This window comes from Apodemus sylvaticus, chromosome X, assembly GCF_947179515.1.
Source record: "Apodemus sylvaticus chromosome X, mApoSyl1.1, whole genome shotgun sequence".
Classification (NCBI taxonomy): domain Eukaryota; kingdom Metazoa; phylum Chordata; class Mammalia; order Rodentia; family Muridae; genus Apodemus; species Apodemus sylvaticus.
In genome coordinates, this window is record NC_067495.1 from 133,644,707 (window position 1) to 133,668,565 (window position 23,859).

Genomic DNA, 23,859 nt, shown 5'->3' on the forward strand with positions numbered 1-23,859 from the left:
CGTGCTTTATAATCCCTTTCCTTAAGTATGGGTGGAACCTTGCTTCTACTCAATAGAATATTACAAAGGTAATGGATGTCACTGTCATGATTATGTTACATTATATAAGACTCTGTGTCAGCAGATTGGAGAGAGAGCTTTCCCTGCTCGCCCTAAAGAAACAGCTGCATAGTGAACAGGTGATGGAGAGGCTTGTGTGGCAGGGGACATTAACAGCAAGCAGATCTGTGGGTGGCCCTCAGCCTTTACACATCCAGTCATAATGAGATGAATTCTTCCAGCAGCCTTCCTGAGCTTTACCAAGCTGATTCTTTCCCAGTTGAGCTACCAGATGAGAAATGATGCCGGGCCAATACCCTGACCACAGCTTTCTGAGATGGAGCAGGGAATCCAGCTAATCAGACCATGAGATAACATTTAAGTATGTGCTAAGCTGCTGAATTTGTGATAATTTACTACAAAGCAACACACAAAAATCTAACACACAGGCACCCACTGGTCATAAACTTTTATTTAGTCCCTTCGCCCATGTAGATACGGTCTTTCATCAGTAATATTTAATGATTTATTTTTATTTTTAATTATATGCATTTGTGTGTTTATCTGTGGGTCTGTGCACATGTGCATAGTGCCCACAAAGGCCAGAAGGTGTTAGGTCCCTTGGACCTGCATTTCCTGCAAGTTTGACTCCTTCTAACTGAGTGCTAGGAACCAAAACTCAGTGTCTTCTGCAAGAGAAACGAGTACTCCTACTCAGTGAGCAATGTCCCTAGCCCCTTCGCCACTAGTTTTTAAAGTGGAAATGGAGGCTTTTGATCTTTTCATTCTCAATTCCCAAGTCATTCTCTATATTGCAATACGCTGGCCTGCGTCATGCATAGAGTGGTCTCTGGCTGACTCCTGTTCACACCATTCCTTCTAACCCAGAGCCTCTCTTTTACACTTTGTTCTTTGCCCATGGATTCTTCTGAACTAGACCTCAGGCAAGTGCTGCCACACTGTTTTAACTTGCATCACCTTTTTTTTTTTTTTTTTTTTTTCTTTGTCTGTGGTTCATTAACTATCATGGATTCACTTCTGATATCTTGTTTCTGAGAAAACATACTATATATCAATCACATAGAACATATACATAGGATATCCACAAACAATATAACATTTGCAGGCTGGAGAGATGGTTCAGTGGTTAAGAGCACCGACTGCTCTTCTGAAGGTCCTGAGTTCAAATCCCTGCAACCACATGGTGGCTCACAACCATCCATAATGAGATCTGATGCCCTCTTCTGCTGTGTCTGAACACAGTGTACTTATATATAATAATAAATAAATATTTAGGCCTGAGAGATTGGGACTGAAGCAAGCAGGGCTGGAGCAAGCAGAGGTCCTGAGTTCAATCCCCAGCAACCACATGATGGCTCACAACTCTCTATACAGCTACAGTGGACTCATACATAAAATAAATAAACTAAATCTTTAAAAAAAGAAAACATTTGCAAATATGTATGTGAACTTTACATTGTATTAAAAACGTATACTCATTGAAGCTCGATTCCAACATGTGTACAGCACATTGCTAGAAATACTCTGTATCATCATCGCCAACACCACCATCATCATCGCCACCATCAGTGCTTCAGTAGAATCAAACTCAGTGCCTCACATGAGCTGGGTAAGCATTGTTCTCCTGTGCTGCCACCCTACCTCATAGTCTATATTAAAAATAATATCAGCTGGGCGGTGGTGGCACAAGCCTATATTCCCAGCACTCTGGGAGGCAGAGGACGGTAGATTTCTGAGTTCGAGGCTAGCCTGGTCTACAGAGTGAGTTTCAGGACAGTCAGGGCTACACAGAGAAACCCTGTCTCAAAAAAACCAAAATCCAAAAAAAAAAAACACCCCAAAAATAATCTCCCAGCAGTTGGAGTAGCACATGCTTGTAGAATATGCTGAAGAGTTCAGGACCAGCCTGAGGTACAAGTTTAAAAATTGAGTCATACGAAGTGGAAAGCCATGTGTAATTGACCAATGACTGAATACTTGCGTGGAGCCAGCGCTGACAACTTCCCTCTACTGAAAATTAAGTTTCAGTACCTTTGACCCTACATATTTCAACGATTAAACAAGTCTACTCTAGGTGTCTGGCACTTTTGTGAGCGTTCGATGAATCTGAGTTGAGGTAGAATACCACCCATGGATAAAAGCTGCACAGACCCCAGCGTGGTGTAAGTATCACAGGCTGGCCAATGTGTTTCAAAGCCTGGGAAAGCCTGTCCTTACAAAAGGACAGTTTAGCATAACTGTTTCCGTGATAGCTTCCTTTTTAAGTAGTTACTTGGTGAACCCAACCAAGAAAACGACACGTAAACACTGATCAGGAAGAGGGGCTAATCTAAAGGAATTTGAGCAAGTCTGGCCAGGAAAGAAATTTGCTGCTACTGAAATGTTTTGGTCTTAGACACTGGCAGGATTGATTGATTGTAGTTAGCACAGGGTTTTGTTTGTAGCCTGCCTAAACATCTGTTTCTGTACAACTGTTGCTCAATTCTCTTTTCCCTTCGAATTACTATCTTTGAAGAACGGAAGAAAATCTATCCAAAAGACCAAGCAAATTACCCTAAAGGCTTTCAAATCCTTTAAAGGAGAATCTGAGCTTGAAGAGGGTCCTTTACTCCCCCGCCCCTTACCTCCTGCAAGGGTTCAAACTACAACCCTTAAGCTTGGCCCAAGTCCCTCCCTTTACCCAGTCATCTAATGAATATGTAAATTAAACATAATTGGCAGCCAATGGCGTGGGTTCTGGTCACATGGTGCTGATGGTAGGTGAGCAGACAGAAGTTGTGTCAGTGAACAGAGAGAGCTCTCAGTCTGGGGCGAGCGCTCTAGTGAGCGTGGACGGATGCTTAGGCAGTAGTCCTGGCAGCGGCGGCAGCGGCGGGCAGTAGTGGTGGCAGAAGAGGGGAAGAGAGACGGCCCGGAGACCTACACACACTCACACTTTCAAGTTCCCTTGGAGGGAGAGGAGTTGGGGCTGCAGAAAGAGGCCAGGAGCGGTCCCATCTATCCCATCCCGTTTCCCACTTTTCCTCTTGCTCCCTGGCTCTGCGAGAGTTCAGGATTTGGGTAGCCATACGTGGCATTGAGGGCAAAGGGGCCGGGAGAGTGGGAACCAGAACCAGAGGTGTAGTGGAAGATGCCCATCCTGCTGTTCCTCATAGATACGTCCGCCTCCATGAACCAGCGCACTGACCTGGGCACCTCCTATTTGGACATTGCCAAAGGCGCTGTGGAGTTATTCTTGAAGGTAAAAAGGAGGGGAAAGGAGATGAAGGGGTCGCTTCTGCGGGATGGGGGGGTTGGACTGAGGTGCTTCTGTAACGTTTGTATTGCTTCCCCCTCGTTTCCTACGCGACCCCTCCGTCATCCCTCGCCCCGCAGCTGCGCGCCCGGGACCCAGCCAGCCGTGGAGACAGGTACATGCTGGTCACCTACGATGAGCCGCCCTACTGCATCAAGGTAAACAGGCCAGCGGGGGAGCGGTGGGCGGGAAGAGCGTGCGCGTCCACTAGCCTGGGGCTGCTGATCCCTTTTGCCTCCACCCGCGGCGATCCTGCGTCGCCCTGCAGAACAGGCTGGAGTGAGGGCCGCCGAAGGGCAGGAGGAGCGGGGCGGGTGGCGGCGGTCGGGGGTCGCAGAGAGGGGCCCGGAGATGGGCAGCCGGTGCAGAGAAGGCACGGGAGGGCCGAGTTCCTAGCACGGCTGCAGCAATCGCCTCCGAAGATGGCGGACATTTTGCTTTTGTATGAGGCAGCCAGAGGCAGGGTGAGGGCGCTGCTGAGATGGAAAGGAGGGAGGGGAGGAAGCCGAGGAAGGAGGGCTCAAGGCCCTCAGTGAGGCTGCGGCCCCTTCGCCTGGGACTCCGCCCCGCTGTGATCCTAGCCCCGCGCGGGTTTTGCTGCCGCCCGGGCTCCTCCTCTGGTCCCTCCTTCCACCCCTCGGCCCGCCCCGCCTGGGCTTCCTCTCCCTCCTCCCGCTAGGGTCCGCTTCTCCTTCACCGCATCTTCCCCTCCTCTTCCTGCCAAACGCCGGGCTGCACTAGCGCTGGCCTCCCAGAGCAGCTCCTTTGCATTCGAGGCCCCGGCCTCCGCCCCTCCCGTGCCACCACCCTCTCGGAACTGCTTAGCTTTTGCAGCTCCCAGCTCCCAGACCCTGCACGCTCAGTCAGGTTGAGCCCAGCTCTCAGTTACCTTAGCGACAGTTGCTGTTTCATTGGAAATTCCTGCGAAGCAACCACAGAGTGTTTGGGGGAGGGGAGGGGCGCGCTGTTGGGGGGGGGGTTGCGCCCGGGCCAAACCTTCTTAGGGAACTGGTTTAACAAGGGCCAGAGATTTTTTAGGGAGCAGGCCTACCTATTTGCATCTGAAATTAGGTTTGCTCTTAGCTGCTTAGGGATTTGCCAGGGGGCGTCTGGACTCTAAGCAGATGCACTAGACCAAGTCAATGATTTGATTCTCAGGGTCTGACCCTTAGCCTCCGTGGGGTACTTATTTGTGTTCCCATGGTGAAGCGATAAAGAACTGGTTCGCCTGCAGTGGCTAGATAAGAGGAACTCAAACTGTTAAATCATCCCGCATAAGGATCATGCTTGCATGTTGAAATATTAGAAGGTTGTTACCATTATCCTTGATGTCTTTCACTGGTGCGTCATCCATCCGTCCCCACCCCCGATCCCCCTCCCGACCCCCCTGCCGGTCTAACTCATCTCAGTAAACTAACAGGACGTTGAGCCTGGATGTGTTATAAGCCCTGGTTTAGTGCGTTTTTACCTCTCAAAGTAAGTTGGCCAGAATGTTCTTTCAGACATAATGAAAGCAAAGATACTGATTTGGTAACTCTCTGCTTTGATTAAAAGTTTAAAATTGCAGGTTTTTCCTAATACAATTCTGCTTTCAATTTTTATTTATCTACCCAAAAAAAATTGTACATTCCTGCAAATATCGTATGGTTTTAGAAATGCCAGTTTTCTAGGCCAGCCTGGGTTAACACATTGAGAACCTAGAGCTAGAGACATAAATTTCAGTAATGGAGTACGTACAGATATGAAGCTTTGCAAGCATTCTATCCTTACCATAGAAAAATAAAATAAGATCCAGAGTCTGAATGTTTACACCCTTTGACTGCTAACAATAACAGTTAATAAGTGCCTACCTTTTGCAGTGTGCCTATTTGAAGACGTGTACTCAGTAATTTGAAGCAGTGGAGGGGATAAACTCTAAAACCAGTTCATATCTATCGTTTTCTTTCAAGGGACAGCATTTTGCAAGGACTGATGGTAGTTCCGAAAATAGTTTTTTTGAGTTATAGGAATTACGTGACAGCCTGTCCTGTCATTGCATGCCTTTAATCCCTAGCACACAGAAGGTAGAGAGAGATGAACCTTTATGATCTACACAGCAAGCTCTAGGCTAGCCAGGGTTCTATAGTGAGATGCTTTCTCAAAAAAAGAAAGAAAGAAAGTAGGAAAGAAAGGAAGGAAGAAAAGAAAGAAAAGAAAGAAAAAGAATCCATGACAATGTTTGCACACTCCTTTCCTTCGGCAGGAAGATGTTTTGCCCTACTTTAACAGCCATTATTGCATCTTTAAGCCTAGCACTGGAGTTCCGTGACTCATACTATTTCTTTTCAGTGCTAGGGATACAACTCCAGCTCTCCTGCATGCTAAGCAACTGTTCTGCCCCTGAACTACACAGTCCCAGCCAGTGTGCTTATTTAGATTTGGCTTTCCCCACTTCTTTTATTCCGTGAATTACCCTGAGTTGCTGTGCACATTTTAATGACTGGGGATTTTAGCACGTGTTCATGATTCTTTCAATATTTGTTTGGAAGAGAAGAAATTCATTATTATATTTAGTGGAAATTTTATTGTAGTTCTTTTTTTTTCTGCCATGTTACATTCAACAAGAAGTATTTCACCTTTGATTTCTTTCCCCTGTAGATCAAGTGCAAGAAGATCCTTTGTGTACTATGTTTAATTACTATTTTTTAAATTTTATGTGGGTTGCTGTTTTGCCTGCCTTCATATCTGTATGAGGGTGCCAGATTCCCTGGAACTGGAGTTAGAGACAGGTGTGAGCCACCATGTAGTTGCTAGGAATTGAACCCAGGTCCTCTGGAAGAGCAGCTGGTGCTTGTAACCACTGAGCCTTCTCTCCAGCCTCTCTATGTTTAATTATTAATCACTTCATCTTAGTCTTTATGCCTTCCCAAGCCTTTTCACATTCTTCATTTTACCTATGTGAAAGGAAAGATTAAGCACCTAATAATATTCTCATACTTTACCAACAGTAATGTTGGTAGACCGTATTTAGGTAAGAGTTTTCTGAATTTTCTGAATTTCTGAACAATCCCATAGGACTATTTTCGTCTTCAAATAGGCACACTGCAAAAGGTAGGCACTTATTAACTGTTATTGTTAGCAGTCAAAGGGTGTAAACATTCAGACTCTGGATCTTTTATTTCTGGATCTTTTATTTTTCTATGGTAAGGATAGAATGCTTGCAAACCTTCATACCTGTACGTACTCCATTACTGAAATTTATGTCTCTAGCTCTAGGTTTTCAATGTGTTAGCCCAGGCTGGCCTAGAAAACTGGCATTTCTAAAACCATACGATATTTGCAGGAATGTACAATATTTTTTTGGTAGATAAATAAAAATTGAAAGCAGAATTGTATTAGGAAAAACCTGCAATTTTAAACTTTTAATCAAAGCAGAGAGTTACCAAATCAGTATCTTCACTTTCATTATGTCTGAAAGAACATTCTGGCCAACTTACTTTAAGAGGTAAAAACGCACTAAACCAGGGCTTATAACACATCCAGGCTGAACGTCCTGTTAGTTTACTGGATGTCCAACACTCTCCTCTGCCTGTGATAACCTCGTTCTTTTGCTTTATAGGTTGTAGCTTGCTTAGAAATTTGGGAATTTTAGAGCATCTGGTGATAGTTTTCTTAAAATTCAGTATAGATTTTCACGTGCTAGTAGCTGGGAGTCCCATAGGACTGTTTTCTGTCGCACATGCTATCAAAATAGTCTTTCTTTGACTGTCAGCCGGCATTTTGTTTCCACTTAAAACTTTATTTTCTCTTAGGGGCCCAAGTGATAGTTTGCTAGTATTTTCTTGGTAGCAAATTATTTTGCAGAATAAATAAAGTGTCATTTTCACTTTTTCTGAGGCTGCAGAAACATTGCGACATTTTACTTCTCAGATCTGGATTATATCCAACTCCAAATGCTTCCAAATGAATTTTATTTTGCTAGTAGGGCCTCTTCTGTTGCAGCTGTAATAGGCATGAGTTGTGCATTTGCTTAGGAGATTTCTTTTTAACAGGCATGCAGCTCTTCCCAGTATATCCACTTACAAGCTTTGACAATAAATTTTGGGCAAAGTTACTGCAGCAGGAATTTTTCACTAATGTATGTGGTTGAGTATGTAAATATAATATTTCACCAAAGACTTAGTAACTCTCTACTGGATACTTCTTTGCATATAGCTGTCTACTCTTTTAATATTAGTCATACCTGTTTCGTGCTGTGTGCTGTGTGTTGATGCCATTAAGTTTCATTTGGGGACCAGGTATAAAATGCAAACATTGTGTGTTAAATCTCCGTTAGTGTTGCTTCATAAATATGTTTCATCCATTGTGTTACAAGTATTAATGCTCTCTCTATGCAGTATACTTTCAGTGTACATAGCTAGATACTCCTGTTTAGTATTTTGTAACACATTATATATTCTATACAGTGTATCCTTAGATGACAAATCTAGGGAGTACAGGGTTTTTAAAATGTTGTGTGAGAGCTTTGTGGCAATAATTATAGTTCTTAATAGTCTTGGCTGAGATTCTGCTGTCTTGTATGTTTTGCTTTGTTATGAATCATAATTTCCTTTGATTCTGTGACTGGGAGAGGCAAGCTTATGAGAGGAAAGTAAGTCATTAGCCTGGGTTCTCTCCTAGTGTAAGTATTCAAAATGATTTCATATTTGAAGCCACTTTATTAAAATTATTTTTATTTAAAGGAGTATTTTTTAACATAACAGAATCACCTTTCTAGAAATAGTTGAAACATGTGAATAAATAGTGGTCAGAAGTGTTATAAATAAGAGATAATGTTTCAAAGAAACACCCTAAGCTTTTCAACATTGTGGAGTTACTTTTGATTACTGCTGTCTGCATGCCTTTACCAATACGCACCAGAAAGAGGAAGAATTCTGGCTTACCAATTGAGGAAGTCAACTCAGGATTTTAAAACACTGATACATGTACTAGACATTTATTAGAATTTTGACTAAAGTATTAAAAGAGCACTTGTTGTTTTTCTGGACAAGGATTTTCTGTGTAGCTCTGGCTGTCCTGGAACTCCTCATAGAGACCTGCCTGTTTCTGACTCCTGAGTGCTAGGAATAAAACTATGTACCACCACTGCCGGGTTAAAGGAGCAACTCTTGAGTCCTCTATTGTGGTTAAGAATCTATAGAAATGCTTTGGGGTGAAATAGTAACATGACCTGTGAGAACCATCTTAGGCAACACAAGGTTCTTTTAAAACTCTAAATCCCAAAATGCTCAATTCACTTTGATGACAAATTGTTTTCCCCATGATTTTGCCCTCTCCCCACCCAACAAGGTCTCTATGTTGCTCTGGTTATCCTGAAATTTTCTGTAGATCAGGCTGGCTTCACACTCACAGAGTTCATCCTGCCTCTGCCTCGAAGGTGCTGAGATTCTGTCTAGCTTGATTTTGGCTTTCTTTCTCACTTCCCCTCCTCCCTAGCTATTTGAAGCATCTTACAATAGTCCATTGTAAATTATCAAAAAGGGGCGGTGGGGTGGGATTTGACTCTAGAAGGCTACATCTCTGGCCAAGGTATAATTGTCTCAGTACAATGCTGGGATTAGGGATCAGCAGGAAGATACAAGATCACTGACCACTGACGGAATCATAGAAATCTATCTGCCTTCTATCCTAGACCTCTCACTTATAGCCAGCCATTCTATATATTCTTTATTTACATTTCAAATGATTTCCCCTTTCCTGCCCCCCTCCCCCATTCCCCAATCAACCTCCTCCCCCTTCCCTGGCCTGGTATTCTCCTACACTGCTGCATCGAGCCTTTCCAGGACCAGGGGTCTCTTTGATGTCCAACAAGGCCATCCTCTGCTGCCTATGCGGCTGGAGCCATGGGAAACACCATGTGTACTTTTTGGTTGATGGTTTTGTCCCTGGGAGCTCTGGGGGTACTGGGTGGCTCATATTGTTGTTCCTCCTATGGGGCTGCAAACCTCTTCAGCTCCTTGGGTCCTTTCTCTAGCTCCTCCATTGGGGAGCCTGTGCTCAGTTCAATGATAGCCAGCCATTCTTTAAGTGTCAATGTTTGCCACTTGTCACCAGAGCCACGGGTGTAGCTGATATTCAGCTAGTCTTGTCCTTTAGTCATTCTTCCCTGTCACGGCTAACAGTTACATAAAGTGAAAGTCAATTTCTCTGTGAAAATCCTTCAGGCACCGGGCATAGTATCTCATGCTTGGAATCCCAGCCTGGCCTGCATATTGATACTTTGTCTCCAAAACAAAACCAAGCCGGGAATGATGACTATTCCTGGGATTCCAGCACCTGAGAGCTTGAGGTAGGAGGTTTGCCATGAGTTCAGCTATCCTGGGCTACATAGTGAATACAAAGAGCCCGGGCTATAGAGTGAGATATTGCCGCCAAGAAAAGTAAATAAAGAGAAAAAAAATTGAAAAGTCCTTCAGGATTTTCCATCAGATGTCAGAAGAAAGTCCAAACACCTTGGCCTAAACAGTAGTCCTGCCTTTATCTGGATGTGTGTTACCTTTCCAGCAATGTCTGCCCATTTTCTTTTCGCAGGAAGCCAGGCTCCAATCACTAAGAGAAAGTAAGCCCTCCTCTCCCTGGCTATACCGCTAACTCCCGTGTCATTGTGTATACCTTGTTCTCTGTAGCTTGGATGTACTTCATCTCAGATTGGTTTGTTTGATCCAATGTGTTACTCTGTAGCCCAGACTGACTGACTTTGTAGCAGTCCTCCAGCCTTAGCCTCCAGAGTGCTGAGATCACAGAGTTGTACCCCCATGCTGGGATTTGTCTCTCTCTCTAGCCTCCTGCCTCAGGCTTCTGCGTGCTAGAATTAAAGGCTATGTGCTGCCACACCCATTCAGCTTCAACCCTTTATTGTACATTCTCTGAAGTGATCCGGCCCTCTTCCCCACTTCCACTCCAATCAGTGTAGCAAGCAGTGGAGCCTGATTTGCTAAAACTGTCCCTCAACACTTTCTCCACAGCCCCCGCCCCCACTGCCACCACCTCTGCATTTAGCATTTTATTACTGTGTGTGTGTGTGTGTGTGTGTGTGTGTGTGTGTTGATATTCTTTTGCATATTGAATTCGTGGACTCATAGATGCTAGGCAATTTTACTCTTGAGATACATCCACAGCTCCTAGCATGTTAAAAATAGTAGTGTTCATCTTGACCTCCCTAATATGAGCATCTGAACATGAGGATATTTGTACCTCTAGTGCTAGAGAGTGCCTAGATCTTACTAGGTATTCAGCAGGAAAAAATATTTCTGGCAATGTGTACATGCAAAAGCTACCCCCATCCTCACCAGCATCCCCATTTTCAAGATTTTTTTCTCCAGATAGTAATCACCATTAACCATTCAAACTTTCCTTTATCTGCTTGCAATCCCTCGTTCTTGCAGGGAAATGCAACTTTTATTACTGCTGTGATACGATCAAAATGGTGATTCCTGAGGGTGGTCTGATGGTGCCTCCCTACCTCCGCAGTCTAGGCAGGCATTTATATTTATTGAACAATGTCTGTGCACTAAGCTTTGTTATAGAGGCCTAGGGTAATACCAGGAAATACCCAGCTCAAGGGGGAAATGGGAAGGAGTCTCCGAGACTCTGCCAACTCAGGTTATTTCATTACAATTGGGAGTAGTTCCGACAGAACACATGAGACTTTTGAAACTGACAAGCTATCGTTTGTCTATTTCTTTTGAGAAGAAGGTGTCTGAAGTGGATTTGGAGAGAAATGGGGGTAGGGTTTGTCATCTGTGCCTGTTTGGTTATGATTTTACAGTGTTAGTCGAAGTGGGCCAGGGTGGAGAGGAAGTGTGGAGGTGGGTAACACAGAAGGTTTAGTTGGAGTTGTCTTCTCTTTAATTAGTGCTAGCTACTTGAAAGTGTTTCGTCCCTGGCACTGGGACTGGGGATAGAGAAGGCCAGGTGCAGGTAAGGAGAAGGCAAATATTTTCCTTTTCAGTTTGCCTTTGCTTCTGGAAGAGAAAATAAATGAACTGCTGAGAACACAGGGTTCTTAGTTTCACAGTGACCAAACAAGGCAGCTGTTCTATGTCTTGGGCTGAACTCTGCTTTCTAGGGAAGGGCCAGATTGAAGGGCCCTCTGTACGGGTGGGGGTGGGGTCTGAATAAAAAAAAATTAACTCCTTTAATTTAGATCCTTAATCAAGAGAGTCTCCTGTCACCTTCGCTCTAGTCCAGCGGCATGGGTACATGCTGGGAGCCTGGGATACTTATCTCTTGAATACAGGGTTGCAAGTGGTGATGGACGTTCGTCCAGGGCTTCCTTCGCAGGCAAGTCTTTTTAACCCGTAGAGGTCACTCAGCCCCAGAACTGCTGTGTTTATTCTCATTTCTGTTGGTAAATGGGTTTGGGTTTCCAGTCTGATTTGTTAAAAACACATCCTCTCGGCCACTATTTGCTTCCTCAGAACTCCCTGTCTGTGCTGGGCGAGGACACAGAAAAGACTCCAGCAGAGATGGCAAGGGGCTGACGGGGTAGAGGTGGTTGGCATGTCTTTCAAATATGCCAGCAGCAGCTATTCATGAGTTTTACACTCCTTTATGCACTTATCTGCATGTGTGGAGGTTGGAGGACTTCAGTTCTCTCCTTCCACTATGTAGAACCAGGGATAGAACTTAGGTCACCTAGCTGGAGTCAAGCACCTTTTCCTACTGGCCTATGTCTGTGGTTCTATATTCATTATTTTTCTATTGTTGGTGCAGCAGTCACAGCGACTAAGCACTTTGAAAGTGGATGCTTTATAAGTGTGCCGAACATTGCAAAATATATTTGGCTATATTATGTTAAGTAAATGGCATGTAATCCCAGTTGTGTGTGTGTGTGTGTGTGTGTCTGTATGTGTGTGTGTGTGTCTGTATGTGTGTGGTCTTACCATATTGTGCAGGCTGGCCTAGAACTCTTGGGATCAAGTGACTTTCCTACTGCTAGCTGTCTCTCTAGTGGCTGGGACTATAGGTACATGTGACCATCCCTAGCTCTTACAGTTTTTAAAATGTGCTTGCTTGGAAATAAAAAGTTACGCACATGACTCACACTGCAGTTCCAGTGAGCAGTGTCTCGATGTCCTCTCTCTGAAGGTAGTTTCTGAAGGAGGATCTTTTCTCTCAGAGTCCTGTTTAAAATGAATGCCATCATAAAGGCCTCATTTATACAAGAAAGGTTATCTTACAGTTCAGAGTTGATGGCTTGATAACCCTCAGCTCTGGGGCAAAATATGAAAGCATTCTATTCTTGGCTGTCCTGAAAGCTAGTTCGGTTGCTTTGGATTTTGGATGCAGTTGCTGACCCAACTGGTTGGGTTAGAATTTTTTTTTCCCTGGGGTAAGTATAACATAGTATACGTGTGAACAAATCTAACTGTGATAGTTCAGGATTCTTTTTACAACACATGTGTTCATTGGTAGCATTCAGGCTTTCAGGGTTATTAAAGTATTTACTATGTCCTTCCTTAGATTTCCCTAGCTACTTGGCTCCACATTCTCCAGGAAGAGTTTTCTGCAGGAAAAGTAAGATAAAGGATCCACTTTTCCAGCTCAGCATAGTGCAAACCTAAGAAACAAAAAGGAGTTTGAGTTCTTGCTCTCACGGAAGTTTATTTTAATGCTCTTTGCACAGCCCTGTCTTATCATGGGACATCATCAGAGCCTTAAGGAGGAGTGCTTAGTGGTGGTGGTGGGGTGGTCCACCTGAGGGATTCAACTTCCTAGTGGGGTTTCCAGGGCCATCTGATTGCATTATTACTATAAAGGCTTCAATTTAAAGAATAAATGTGTAATTATAAGGATGCTAGCACAGATAAGCCTGATAATAACATGCAAAATATGTGGGAGGGACTAGAGTATGGCTCAGTAGTAATTATTTAGAGTATGTGAAACCCCAGCACTATAAAAAAACGACTTTATTTTAAAGATGTAGATCATTTAATAGCCAAGTTTTGGGTCCGCCAGTCTTATGGTCAAATGTATTGTCTAGACCTTATCATATGCTGTGTGCTCCAGATATGAATTGGCTCAGATCTGCTTCCTTGAAAACAATGCATGTTTGCTTTCTAATAATAGCAGCCGACAATTATTGAGCAATGCTTATATACAGGGCAGTTTGCCAGTTGAATATAAAGTGTTGATTTAGTTTATCTCCCCAGTCAGCCTAAGTCCTAGGTATTATTATCACCACTTAATAGATAAGTCAGAGCCATTTATCTGGGGCCCAGAGAGGTTAAGAAACACAGCCGATAGCAAGATGCCTCTATTCCAGAGTCTTCTAATATGACAGCAATCACCCAGTGGGGGAAAATTAGTACTGCAAAGGTTATTTTTATTATTTAGCTGGCTGTTTCTAGGTGTGCTTTGATTTCATTGTGCACCTCCACCTTGGATATATCTCACAGTTGGAGCCCTGTTTAGCACAGGTGTGGAGTTATTCCGGTGCTGAGTGAATGGAACTTGAGATAGTGTGTATCTTGTATATTCTGTCCAGGGGTAGGGGCTGAGAAAGCCCTGTAAGAACAGTAGCAGGTTTGGCAAAAGCAACCTGGTCGTTCTAGGTTACTAGGTGATTGGCTTTACCAATCACCTGATAACTGTTTCTTCTTTGAAAAAGAGAAGTATTTAGTGCTCTCCACAGAAGCCATTTTGGTGTCTTCTAGTCCGCAACCTGTAGTTGAAGCGGGATTTTTAAAGTTCTACATTCGCCAAACTGTGTCTGACTCTGTGCCTCTCCTGCTGCTGGTGGTAAGGGCCACATTTCATCCAGTGCCCCCATTCTCTTCGAACTGTAGTGAGAGATCTTTCTCTCATCTCTTTCCTACTGGGATGGCCTGGAATTTAGATGGATTTCAAAGGACTGGATTCTGGCAGAATGACCACTGAGGTCTTGATGGGAGAAACATTGCACCAAGACTTTTGTGGCAATGTGCTACATGCCCACAGAAAAACCTGAGCTTTGTGTCTTAAATATTCTCCTGATTTTACAATTCATTAGCACTCACCATGCTCTGATCCAGCAGTTGGCAACCCATGGGTTGTGACTCCTTTGACAAACCTCTTTGTCCAAAAATATTTACATTACGGTTCATAACAGTAGCAAAATTACAGTTATGAAGCAGCAATGAAAACACTTTTTATGGCTGGGGTCAGCACAACATGAGGAACTGTAATAAAGGGTCACAGCTTTAGAGAGGTTGAGTAGCAGTGGTTTAATTACTTATGTCCGCCCCTTGGCTTGAATAATCCGGTAAACTTAATACCAAAAGCCAAGCTTTGGGACTTGAATGCTATTGAACAGAAGACTCAACAGTTTTATTTGTACAGCTGAGGAATACTACTATTGAGAAAATATGGTTTATTACAGAGTCTTTGGGGCTCTTTCCTTTAGGGGGCGGGGCTGAAATGATGGCGCATCGGGTACAAGCAGTGACCTCAAAGGCTTGGCAACCTGAGGATGGTCCTCAGAAGCCAAGCAGAAGTGCGAGGAAAGAACTGAACTCAGACTTGTCCTCTGCCCTCCACAGCCGTGGGCCCACACAGCCAGCACACGCGCGCACACACAATAATAATAATGATAATAATAAAAAAACCCAATTCCTTGAGCTTTTCCATTTCTTTAAAAGGAGTCTCCTAGTGTTTCTTGCCCTTGCCCTTAGTAGCTAAGTTTAAATGAACTACCTCTCCCTTCCAGAGGCTTGCTACTTCCTTTACTCTGCGGCTCTGCTTTTCTGTCTTCCCATCCTTGTCCTATCTTTTTAATTGTTTTTTGTTGATGAATGCATCCTCCTCTTTTCATAGTTTGACATATTCCGGCTGCATGGATGCTTCTCCCCTTTCTGTTTTTCACTCAGCTTTCTCAGAGGACTGTAAGATGTCCTCACTGACTAGATGTTCTAATCATTATGTTACAGTTAGAGTCCATGGATCTAATACCTTCTTCTGTCGTCCTGTCATGTCCAATCATGTAGGATTGAAAGCAAACCATGATGCAGCTTTGATTCTTTCTTTTTATCTTCTTTCTTTCTTTTTTTCTTTCTTTCTTCCTTTCTTTGGGGGGGGTGTTCGAGACACGGTTTCTCTGTGTAGCCCTGGCTGTCCTGGAACTCACTCTGTAGACCAGGCTGGACTCGAACTCAGAAATCAGCCTGCCCCTGCCTCCCAGAGTACTGGGATTAAAGACTTGCGCCACCATCCATCTTTTTTCTAAGGCCTAGCTGGCATCCCTTTTACAGGCCTCCTACACCTTTATCTTCAACTCACTTTTACTGCCCTTCAGTTCAAGGCCTCAATGTTTTGATGCTTTGAGCATTATGCCAACGTTGTAATTAGTCTTCCAGGGACCTACCATGTTCCTACCATCCACTCAAACCAACCGTTAATTTTCTTTAAAATTTCATTTCCTCACATCATTCTCCCCATGAACTTTCCAAGACTCTCCATGCCTATGGGGGCTAAGTCTAAGTTTCTTGGGTTTTTAGAGCTCTCTGGGACTTGCTCCATGTGGCTCTCTATAAATTTATACTTTACTTCGTCTTTTGTGGCCTAACACTTCAGCCAGACCTGTCTCCTATACCTGTTGGGTGTGACTCTCCACTCTGTCCTCAACCCTTAGAACCTCAGTTAACAAAGGACCTAAGAGATCCTCGGCCTGGCTGGGTCAAAGGACTGGGGTTGGGGGAGGGATCAGAAAGGAAGTGAACTGAAAGGTTCCCATTAAGGGTGTGACTTGAGGGGATGATGTGACAGAAGGTGCTTTTAAACTGTTGTTATAATGGTTCGAGGCTCCAAGGGAATGGGGGAGGGAACTGGAGTATGACCTTTAGTGGTTTATTAGCCTGAACCAGACCAAAGTGGTTTGGTTTAAATTGACCTGGAGTTGCCTAGAAGCACATTTGTTTAGTGAAAAGGCCCAGTCTCTGCATTTCTTTTGCCATGGGCCATGGACGAGAGCCCACATAACTAGGCAAAAGACTGGGATTCTTTTAGTATCAACCATCTAATTCAGCCATGGCCTTGGAAAGTAAGGACTCCTTTCTGCTTCACTTCTTAAAGAGGAATGTCAGTGATGTATAAAGCAGATCTTTCATTTGCATGAAAATTTCCACATGTATATAAACACTGTAGATTTCATCTCTCTCTCTCTCTCTCTCTCTCTCTCTCTCTCTCTCTCTCTCTCTCTCTCTCTCACACACACACACACACACACACACACACACACACACACCACAGGGTTTCTCCATGTAGCCCCTAGTTGTTGTGGAACTCACTCTGTAGACCAGCCTGGAACTCATACTTATCTACCTGCCTTTGCCTCCCAAGTGCTGGGATTAAAGGCAGGAGCCATTATGTCCTGTGTGAACTTTATTTCAAAGTGATGCTTTTAACCTATATGTTAAAAGTAGTTTTAAAAACTGGGCATAGTGCGTCCTGTCTACAAAATGAGCCTTCCACTGCCTCAGCTGCCTACATGTTGAGACCTAGGTTTTTAACCAGAGTCTGCTACTAATTACACCCATGACCCCTGAGCAGGTCGCTGAACCTTTTATGGTGTGAGTTTCTTCATCTGGTAACCTACAGGATCAAACTGGATTATCTCCATGGTTCCTTCCTGAAAAGGGAGTAGGAGAAAGCTATAGGGCTGAGAGGCAGGAAGTAGAATAATTGAGGAGTGGGATTCAGTGTGATTTAAAAATTCCTTGAAGTTTCAGAAAATAGCTTACTCACGTTGGTAAGTGCCACCCCACTTTATAGTGCTTCTGTTTGCTGCTACAACGCTTGTTTTTCCCATGTTGCCTGTCAATGATTACTTCAGAATCCAGGTGCTGAAGGTTGAGCGAACAGACTAGCTTTCTTTTTATGTGTGGATTTTCAACAATGAATGAGTATTACTTTTATTTTGTGCAAATCAACTCAAAACCTATTTTGAGATAATTTTTTAAAAAAGAATTAGTCCCCTGGGAGAAATGCTGTGTGATATTAGAAAGTCACAAATGACTGTCCTGTGCCAGGCGACTATATGGATTCCTTCGAGTCATCCTTGACCAAGTGTGTTTGCCCCTAGGCCATTACTGTGAATTTTTGTCTTGTATATGTGTCCGTAAAAATGTCTCACTGTACCTAGGCTAGATGTCACGTACTTGGATTCCTAGCAGTCAAAGGCTAAGGCAGAAGGCTAGTGAGTTTGAAGCAAGCCTGGGCTATATAATGAGACACTGCAAAAAAACAAAAAAATCAAACAAACAAACAAACAAACAAAACCAAGGCTCATCTTAGAAGCTAATACTGGAAACAAAAATTTGCACAGTAGCTTTTAAAAATATGTGTTATTTATGTATATGCGAATATGTGTGTATGTATGCGCATGCACCCACATAGACCAAAGGAGGTTGCAGGAGCCCCTGAAGCTGCTGTTACAAGGGGTTGGGAGCCACCTGATGTGGCTGGGTGCTGAGAACCAAATTTGGGGTCCCTTTGAAGAGCTATGGTGCTCTTAGCTACCAAATCATTTTCTGGCCTCCAAAAGAGGTTTGTTTGTTTGTTTGTTTGTTTGTTTGTTTTAAATCGTAACAGTTGCTGTTTGGAGACCTGGTTCAGGCTTTGAGCTTGCTACCACTGAACTACTGCTCCAAACCCAGGGAAAGGTTTTTTTAAACACATATATATTTTTTTGTTCCATTATATGTAGCAGTATGATAGACTCTGAAAGAAGAGGAAAGTTTCTAAAGTGTTAGTTTCTCCACGTGTCTACCCACTCACTGCTGAAGATCAGATTTCTTCTGCTCTTACCTTACTTTCCACTGACTTGTTTTTTTTTTTCTCAGTTCATTTAACACATGTAATCTTGTGAGTCTTTGTCAGTCTCTTGGAAAACGATTCAACTGGTGGTAGAGTGATAAATACTATTTTGTAGTAATATATAAGGAAACACTTTTTTAATAAAGTGGCTTTTGTTTTTGTTCTTGCTTTGTTTTAGTATTGGAGACAGTCTTGCACAGTAGTACTTCCTGAAGCACAGGGATAGGATAGGTAGCATTCCACAGTGTCAGGAAGAGAAATTCTTTAGTGAATGAGAATGTACTTTGCATATTTTAGCAAGTTCAAGACACAAGAGCCCTCTAGGAGTAACTCAAACAAAAAGGAATCAGAGAAACCCTGCTTTCCTTAAACAAGAAAGAGCTATACTAATCCAAAGACTCACCTCAGTTGAGCCTCCCAAGGGTGTAGCAGTGCAGTTAGTCAAATGCAAAAGGCAAGGGATGCTTCTCTTTGAGGTTGACCCTAGCCTTTTCTACATAGCAGTTTCCAGGCCAGCCAGGGCTATGTCTCAATAAAGTAAAATAAAATAAAGGGAAACAAGTGAAAACTAAGTTAAACATTTTCCATGTTGGGGGAAATAGGAGAGGGTACACAAAGCAACTGTTTCCACCCTGTAATGCTATGGCATCAATGTGTACATCCTAATGTGAATACCTGCCTTCATAGGTAAATGAGATAGAAAAAATTTGAATGGTTATTTTAGTAATTTCATCTGTCACAGTGTTCTATTACTGATACATCTCTTATATATAGACTGAGGCAGGAGGACTGTCAATGAGTTTAGGACCAGGACAGTCTATATATTGTGTTCCAGGGCAGTTTGGGCTACAGAACGAGAGTCTGCCTGAAATAAAGGCTATTCAAGAGAACTTGTTGCTCTCGCAGAGGACTAGAGTTCATGGCAGCTCTCAACCATCCGTAAGTACAGTTCTGGGGGATCCGGTACCCTCTTTTGGACTTCCTGGGCACCAGGTGTGCATGTGGTACCCATAGACACAAGCAGACAAACATATGCATAAGATAGAACAAGTCAGTTTTTAAAAACTAACTGAAACCACCAAATAAACAAACAAAATAAGCAAGCCCCCAAAGTTGGGGGGGTGGGGATGGGTGGAGAATTGAATTGGAATCCATTTTAATAGCAATGAAGAAATTCTTGACATGGAAAGCTTTAAGTTGCAGACTAAGAGAAAAGTCATTTGTCTTCTGGAGAGACAAGAGTTGATTTCTGTCACATCTTCCGATCTTGTTCATCTGTTTACTGACATAGACCCGGTTCTTGATGACAAAGATGAGCAGTGTCAGGTTGAAGAAGAAAGTAACCTGGTTAAAAAATACTGTTGAAATTGCTTTATTTCAATGATCTGTACTGCTGCAGAGAAAACTTTCCCTAAACTTATGGAGAGCAGATGGAAAAAAAAGGAAAACTGTTTATCTTTCAACAAGAGAATTGATGGCCCTACTATATTTAGACTTTAACTTGGGACATCTGGGAAAGTGCTCCAATCCGTTAATCATGTAGTTTGTAACTATCTACAAAGAAGCTCAAGGTCGAGCTTAGCCCTTTAACACGGACTTATGAAGAACAAATACTATCAGGCTGATTTCATTTCCTTTCATGCAAAACAAAATGTGCATTGAGGAGGGAAAGCAACATGTATTGTGGCCCAGATGTCAACAGCAGCTATAGTAACAGCGTCTCTTACACATCAGCCAGTGACCTTCTCTCTGGAACAGCAGAGCTTCCAATGTCCTCAGCTTAGTGCTGAGCCACTGCACTGCCTCATTTGGGAGCACAGTTGCTCCTCAGCCTGTCTGGACATTCTCCTGGTAGCCAAATATTCCAAGTCACCCCAGCTGAGGAGAGCCCTTCATAGCAATTATTTTTTATTTTTTATTTTTTGCTCTTTGAAAAGATCCACTGCTGATACCTTTCGATAGCTAACCATGCTAGAGAATTTCAATCATCTATTTTTTTCTGCTTATACTCAATTCACATACAGTTTGTAAGGAACATTTAGGTGCAGCTGTCCTAAATACCTTTATGCCTGACTTTGGATGGGGATGTTAATACTGAGTTTATTAAACGTTGGAATCATCTTTAAGTCAAGCAAGGTCATTCATATTTTGGAAAAGGTTTTCAAATGACCTTTAGAGCTAGAGCAGTGCTCTCAGAAAGGGCTCCACCACCTCTCCCACACCCCTCCCCTTCCAGCACTTTGGATCTTCTATCTCCTTTACTTGTTTAGAATTCCTGCCAAGGGTTAATAGAGGGCAGAGTTCCTCTATTAAAAAGTAAAGAAAAACCCTACATCAGAGAAGTGGTCTCTAGGAAATGGGATGACCTTTAAGATGCTGAGATTCGGGGCTGCTAAATACTCTCCTTTTCCTCCATTTGAAGCCAGTGGGAAAATAGACACAAGAACCAACTAGAGTCCCTTTTGTTTTTGAGACAAGGTCTGGTTTGCTTCCAACTCACTAGTCTCCTGCCTCAGCTTTCTCAACTTCAGGGATTACAGGCATCAAATGTGACAAGTCAACTCAGTTCTAAGTAACACCTTTCTTCCTCGTGAAGGCTTGACTAAAAATCCAATCTAGATGTTTGTTGGTCTGTTTAGGAACAGGACTACCTCATAAGCACTACAGGTCAGAAAACAAAGCAGGCAATTGGCTTTAGCAACAGTCTGAGAAACACAGTGCTGGCTGGCTGCTTGGTTCTGAACTTGGCAGTTAGGGGAGAAGGTGAAAATGGTGGTAGTAAGAAACCATTGTAGGCTTCCCACCTCTGAGGAGACTCTCTCTACTGTGTTCTGGTCTAACTGGGGAATAAGTAACTAGTGGTCAGTTAGGCAGAGCTGAGAACAGAATGGGTCACCCATCTGCAGAGAGCCCTGTGTTCTTCTGTTGATGTGAAATGATATTTTGAGTTGGCTATGCAAATTTAAACTAGACCTAAATTAACATACTTTATAAGGCAGTAGGTTTTTTCCTTCTGTAGGTTGGTTTTACTTAAATGACTATTATAAGACAGAATTATAGGGTAAGTAAATGTTTCTATAAGGATTGTTATGGGGTATAGAATTATGAGATATGAAAATTAGAAGGGATGTTAAGATGTTGAGTTTTTATTTTTTTTTTTTTTTGACAAGGTCTCACTGTGTATCCCTGACTAGCCTGGAACTCTCTATGCAGACCTGACTAGTTACAAACTCACATTGAGCTGTCTGCCTCTTCCTTTTGAGTGCCGGGGTTAAAGGCATGTGTTATCATGTCTGGCTTAGGGTTGGTTTTATAGCTCTGTCATTTCTTGGATGAGGAAATAGTTCCCCAGACAGTTATTCTGGACTGTGTCAGGTTAGTTGGTGAAAGCTAGGACTAGACCAGGGTCATATAATTTTGAATTTACTACCCAAACCCTAAGTGTCCTGAACTTAGCCATCAGGGAAAATAGGCTGAGTAACTGGAAATTTGAAAACTCCACTACCCTTGAACTTCGACATTAACCGCATGTGTATGGGGCCGCTTAGAGAACTGTGTGAGAGTGTGTGGTGAAGTGGTTTTAGTGGGAGAGACATGCCCCAAGATTAGGCTCTCTTCCTTCAAAATCCTGGCTTGGCCTTGATAAACCTCAGTGTGTTCATCTAGAAAACAGATATTACAATAGTAGCCCCCTTCTGCAAGCCTCTGATTCTGAGGCTGAGATGAGAGTGCTGTATCTTAGATTCTGTGCTTTGCATAGGCGAGTTCCCAGTGAATGAGCACGGGTTAATACTGTCTGCCATTACTCCCCGTCCTCATCACTGACATACCTTTCCAGCTTGACCCGTGAAGACAACAAATACTTCCTTTTGGACTTTGCTCATCCCGGGCCGTACTTCTTTGCCCTAAACCTCCCTTCTCCAGATCTCTTATCTTACCTTCCCCTTTTAGGCCTGTCCTCCATTACCAAGTCATAGCTTGTGCATGTCAAATGTTTTTTCAGTTTACTCTGCCTTCATCCTGTCCCTATTCTGGTCCTGACTGCCCCAATCCTGGATTACTATACGGTTTCTTTTTCTGACTACTGTTTTCCTTCCTCTGGTCTGTTTTGGTTGTTACTACCAGACTGATCTTTCAGAGGCATTGTTTTATCTTGTTTCCCCTGGCCCTGAAATCTCTAATGACTCCATTGTCTGTTCCCTCAAAGGCCAACCCTCATGCCTGACCTCCATGTTCTTAGCAGATTCAGGGACTAAAAGAAATAATACAATGTCTGCCATACACAATTTAAAATATTCAAGTAGCGACATTTTTAAAACACTTGTGTGAATGCACACACATTTAGTCCTAGCTCTAGAGAGGCTGAGACAGAAGGAACAGGCATTTACCTAGACTATATATTACACTATGCTGGACTACTTCACTAGTGTATATTTTAAAGATTTATTTATTTATTTATTTATTTATTTATTTATTTATTTATTTATTTATGGTTTTTCAAGACAGGGTTTCTCTGTGTAGCCCTGGCTGTCCTGGAACTCACTCTGTAGACTAGACTGGCCTCGAACTCAGAAATCCGCCTGCCTCTGCCTCCCAAGTGCTGGGATTAAAGGCGTGCGCCACCATAGGCCAGCTATTTTATTCTTTAATTACATATGTGGGTATGTGCATGTGAGTGCATAAGCCCTCAGAGGCAGAGGACTAGGATCCGCTGGAGCTGGAGTTAAAGATGATTGTGAGCCACCTTGCACTGGTGTTGAATCCAACTTGTATCCTCTACAAAACCAGTATGTGATCCTAACTGCTCAGTCACTTCTCCAGCTCCATATGAGTTTATTTTAACTGAATATGTCTCAGAGTATCACTTAAGTATAATCAATATAAAACAAACAGTGACATTTTATATGCTATTTGGGGGAGGAGTCTATATGCTCAAACTCTCATGCATAGAGCTAGGGAAATAATTCTGTGGTAGAGTCCTTGCCTAGCATGGGAAGAGCCCTAGGTTCTGCCCTCAGCACCATGAAAAACAAAAACATGTCTATAAGTATTCTGTTCTTATATCACATCTTCATTTTGATTCCCCACATTTCAAGTGTTTAATGGTCACATGTTGCTCTACTTGTTATCACTGTCACTTCTACAAAAACAAAAACAAAAACAAAGAACCAAATCTCACCCCTTCCTTGCTTGCTCAGACAAAATAGAATGACAGGGGACCTATCTGGTTGGATTATTCTAAGCCACTATGAAGTGTGAACATACTTTATAAGTGTAATTCTGCAAGAATGTATGGAAGATAATGTCTCATAGGAGAGTAGAATGACTTGTAAGTAGAATCATTTGAAAGAAATGCCTGGCTGGGGGCATAGCTTGGTGGTATAACGCCTGTCCTGAGCCCAGAGGTCAGCCCCCCAGTCCAAATAAAGGAAATTCTCCTGCATTTGTGGCTGGGACTGTAGCTCAATGGTAGAGTGTGTGCTTAGTATTCAAGAGACCAGAGTTTGAATATGTACTTCAAAAAAGGAAAAGCACATTAGCTGTCTTGAATTAGACTGTGAAAACTGTGACCTCACACAATGAATGGAAAATATTAACATGCCCTTTTGCCTACTGTTTCATTATAATGGTTTTTAGGGAGAAATTAGTTACATTAATAAGATTTCCTTTTT

The 23,859-nt window shown here is 42.9% G+C and overlaps 1 protein-coding gene across 2 annotated transcripts in view; it reads left to right on the top strand.

The window, feature by feature from the left end:
• Nucleotides 1-2,834: 2,834 nt before the first annotated feature.
• LOC127674888 (integrator complex subunit 6-like) overlaps nt 2,835-23,859 on the top strand; it is a 54,857-nt gene continuing 33,832 nt past the window's right edge. For both annotated transcript variants that reach the window (XM_052170685.1, XM_052170686.1), the window contains exons 1-2: nt 2,835-3,301; nt 3,436-3,513. In XM_052170685.1, coding sequence (XP_052026645.1) covers nt 3,191-3,301; nt 3,436-3,513 — 189 coding nt within the window. In that variant the 5' untranslated portion in view covers nt 2,835-3,190. The remainder of the gene's footprint in view (nt 3,302-3,435; nt 3,514-23,859) is intronic.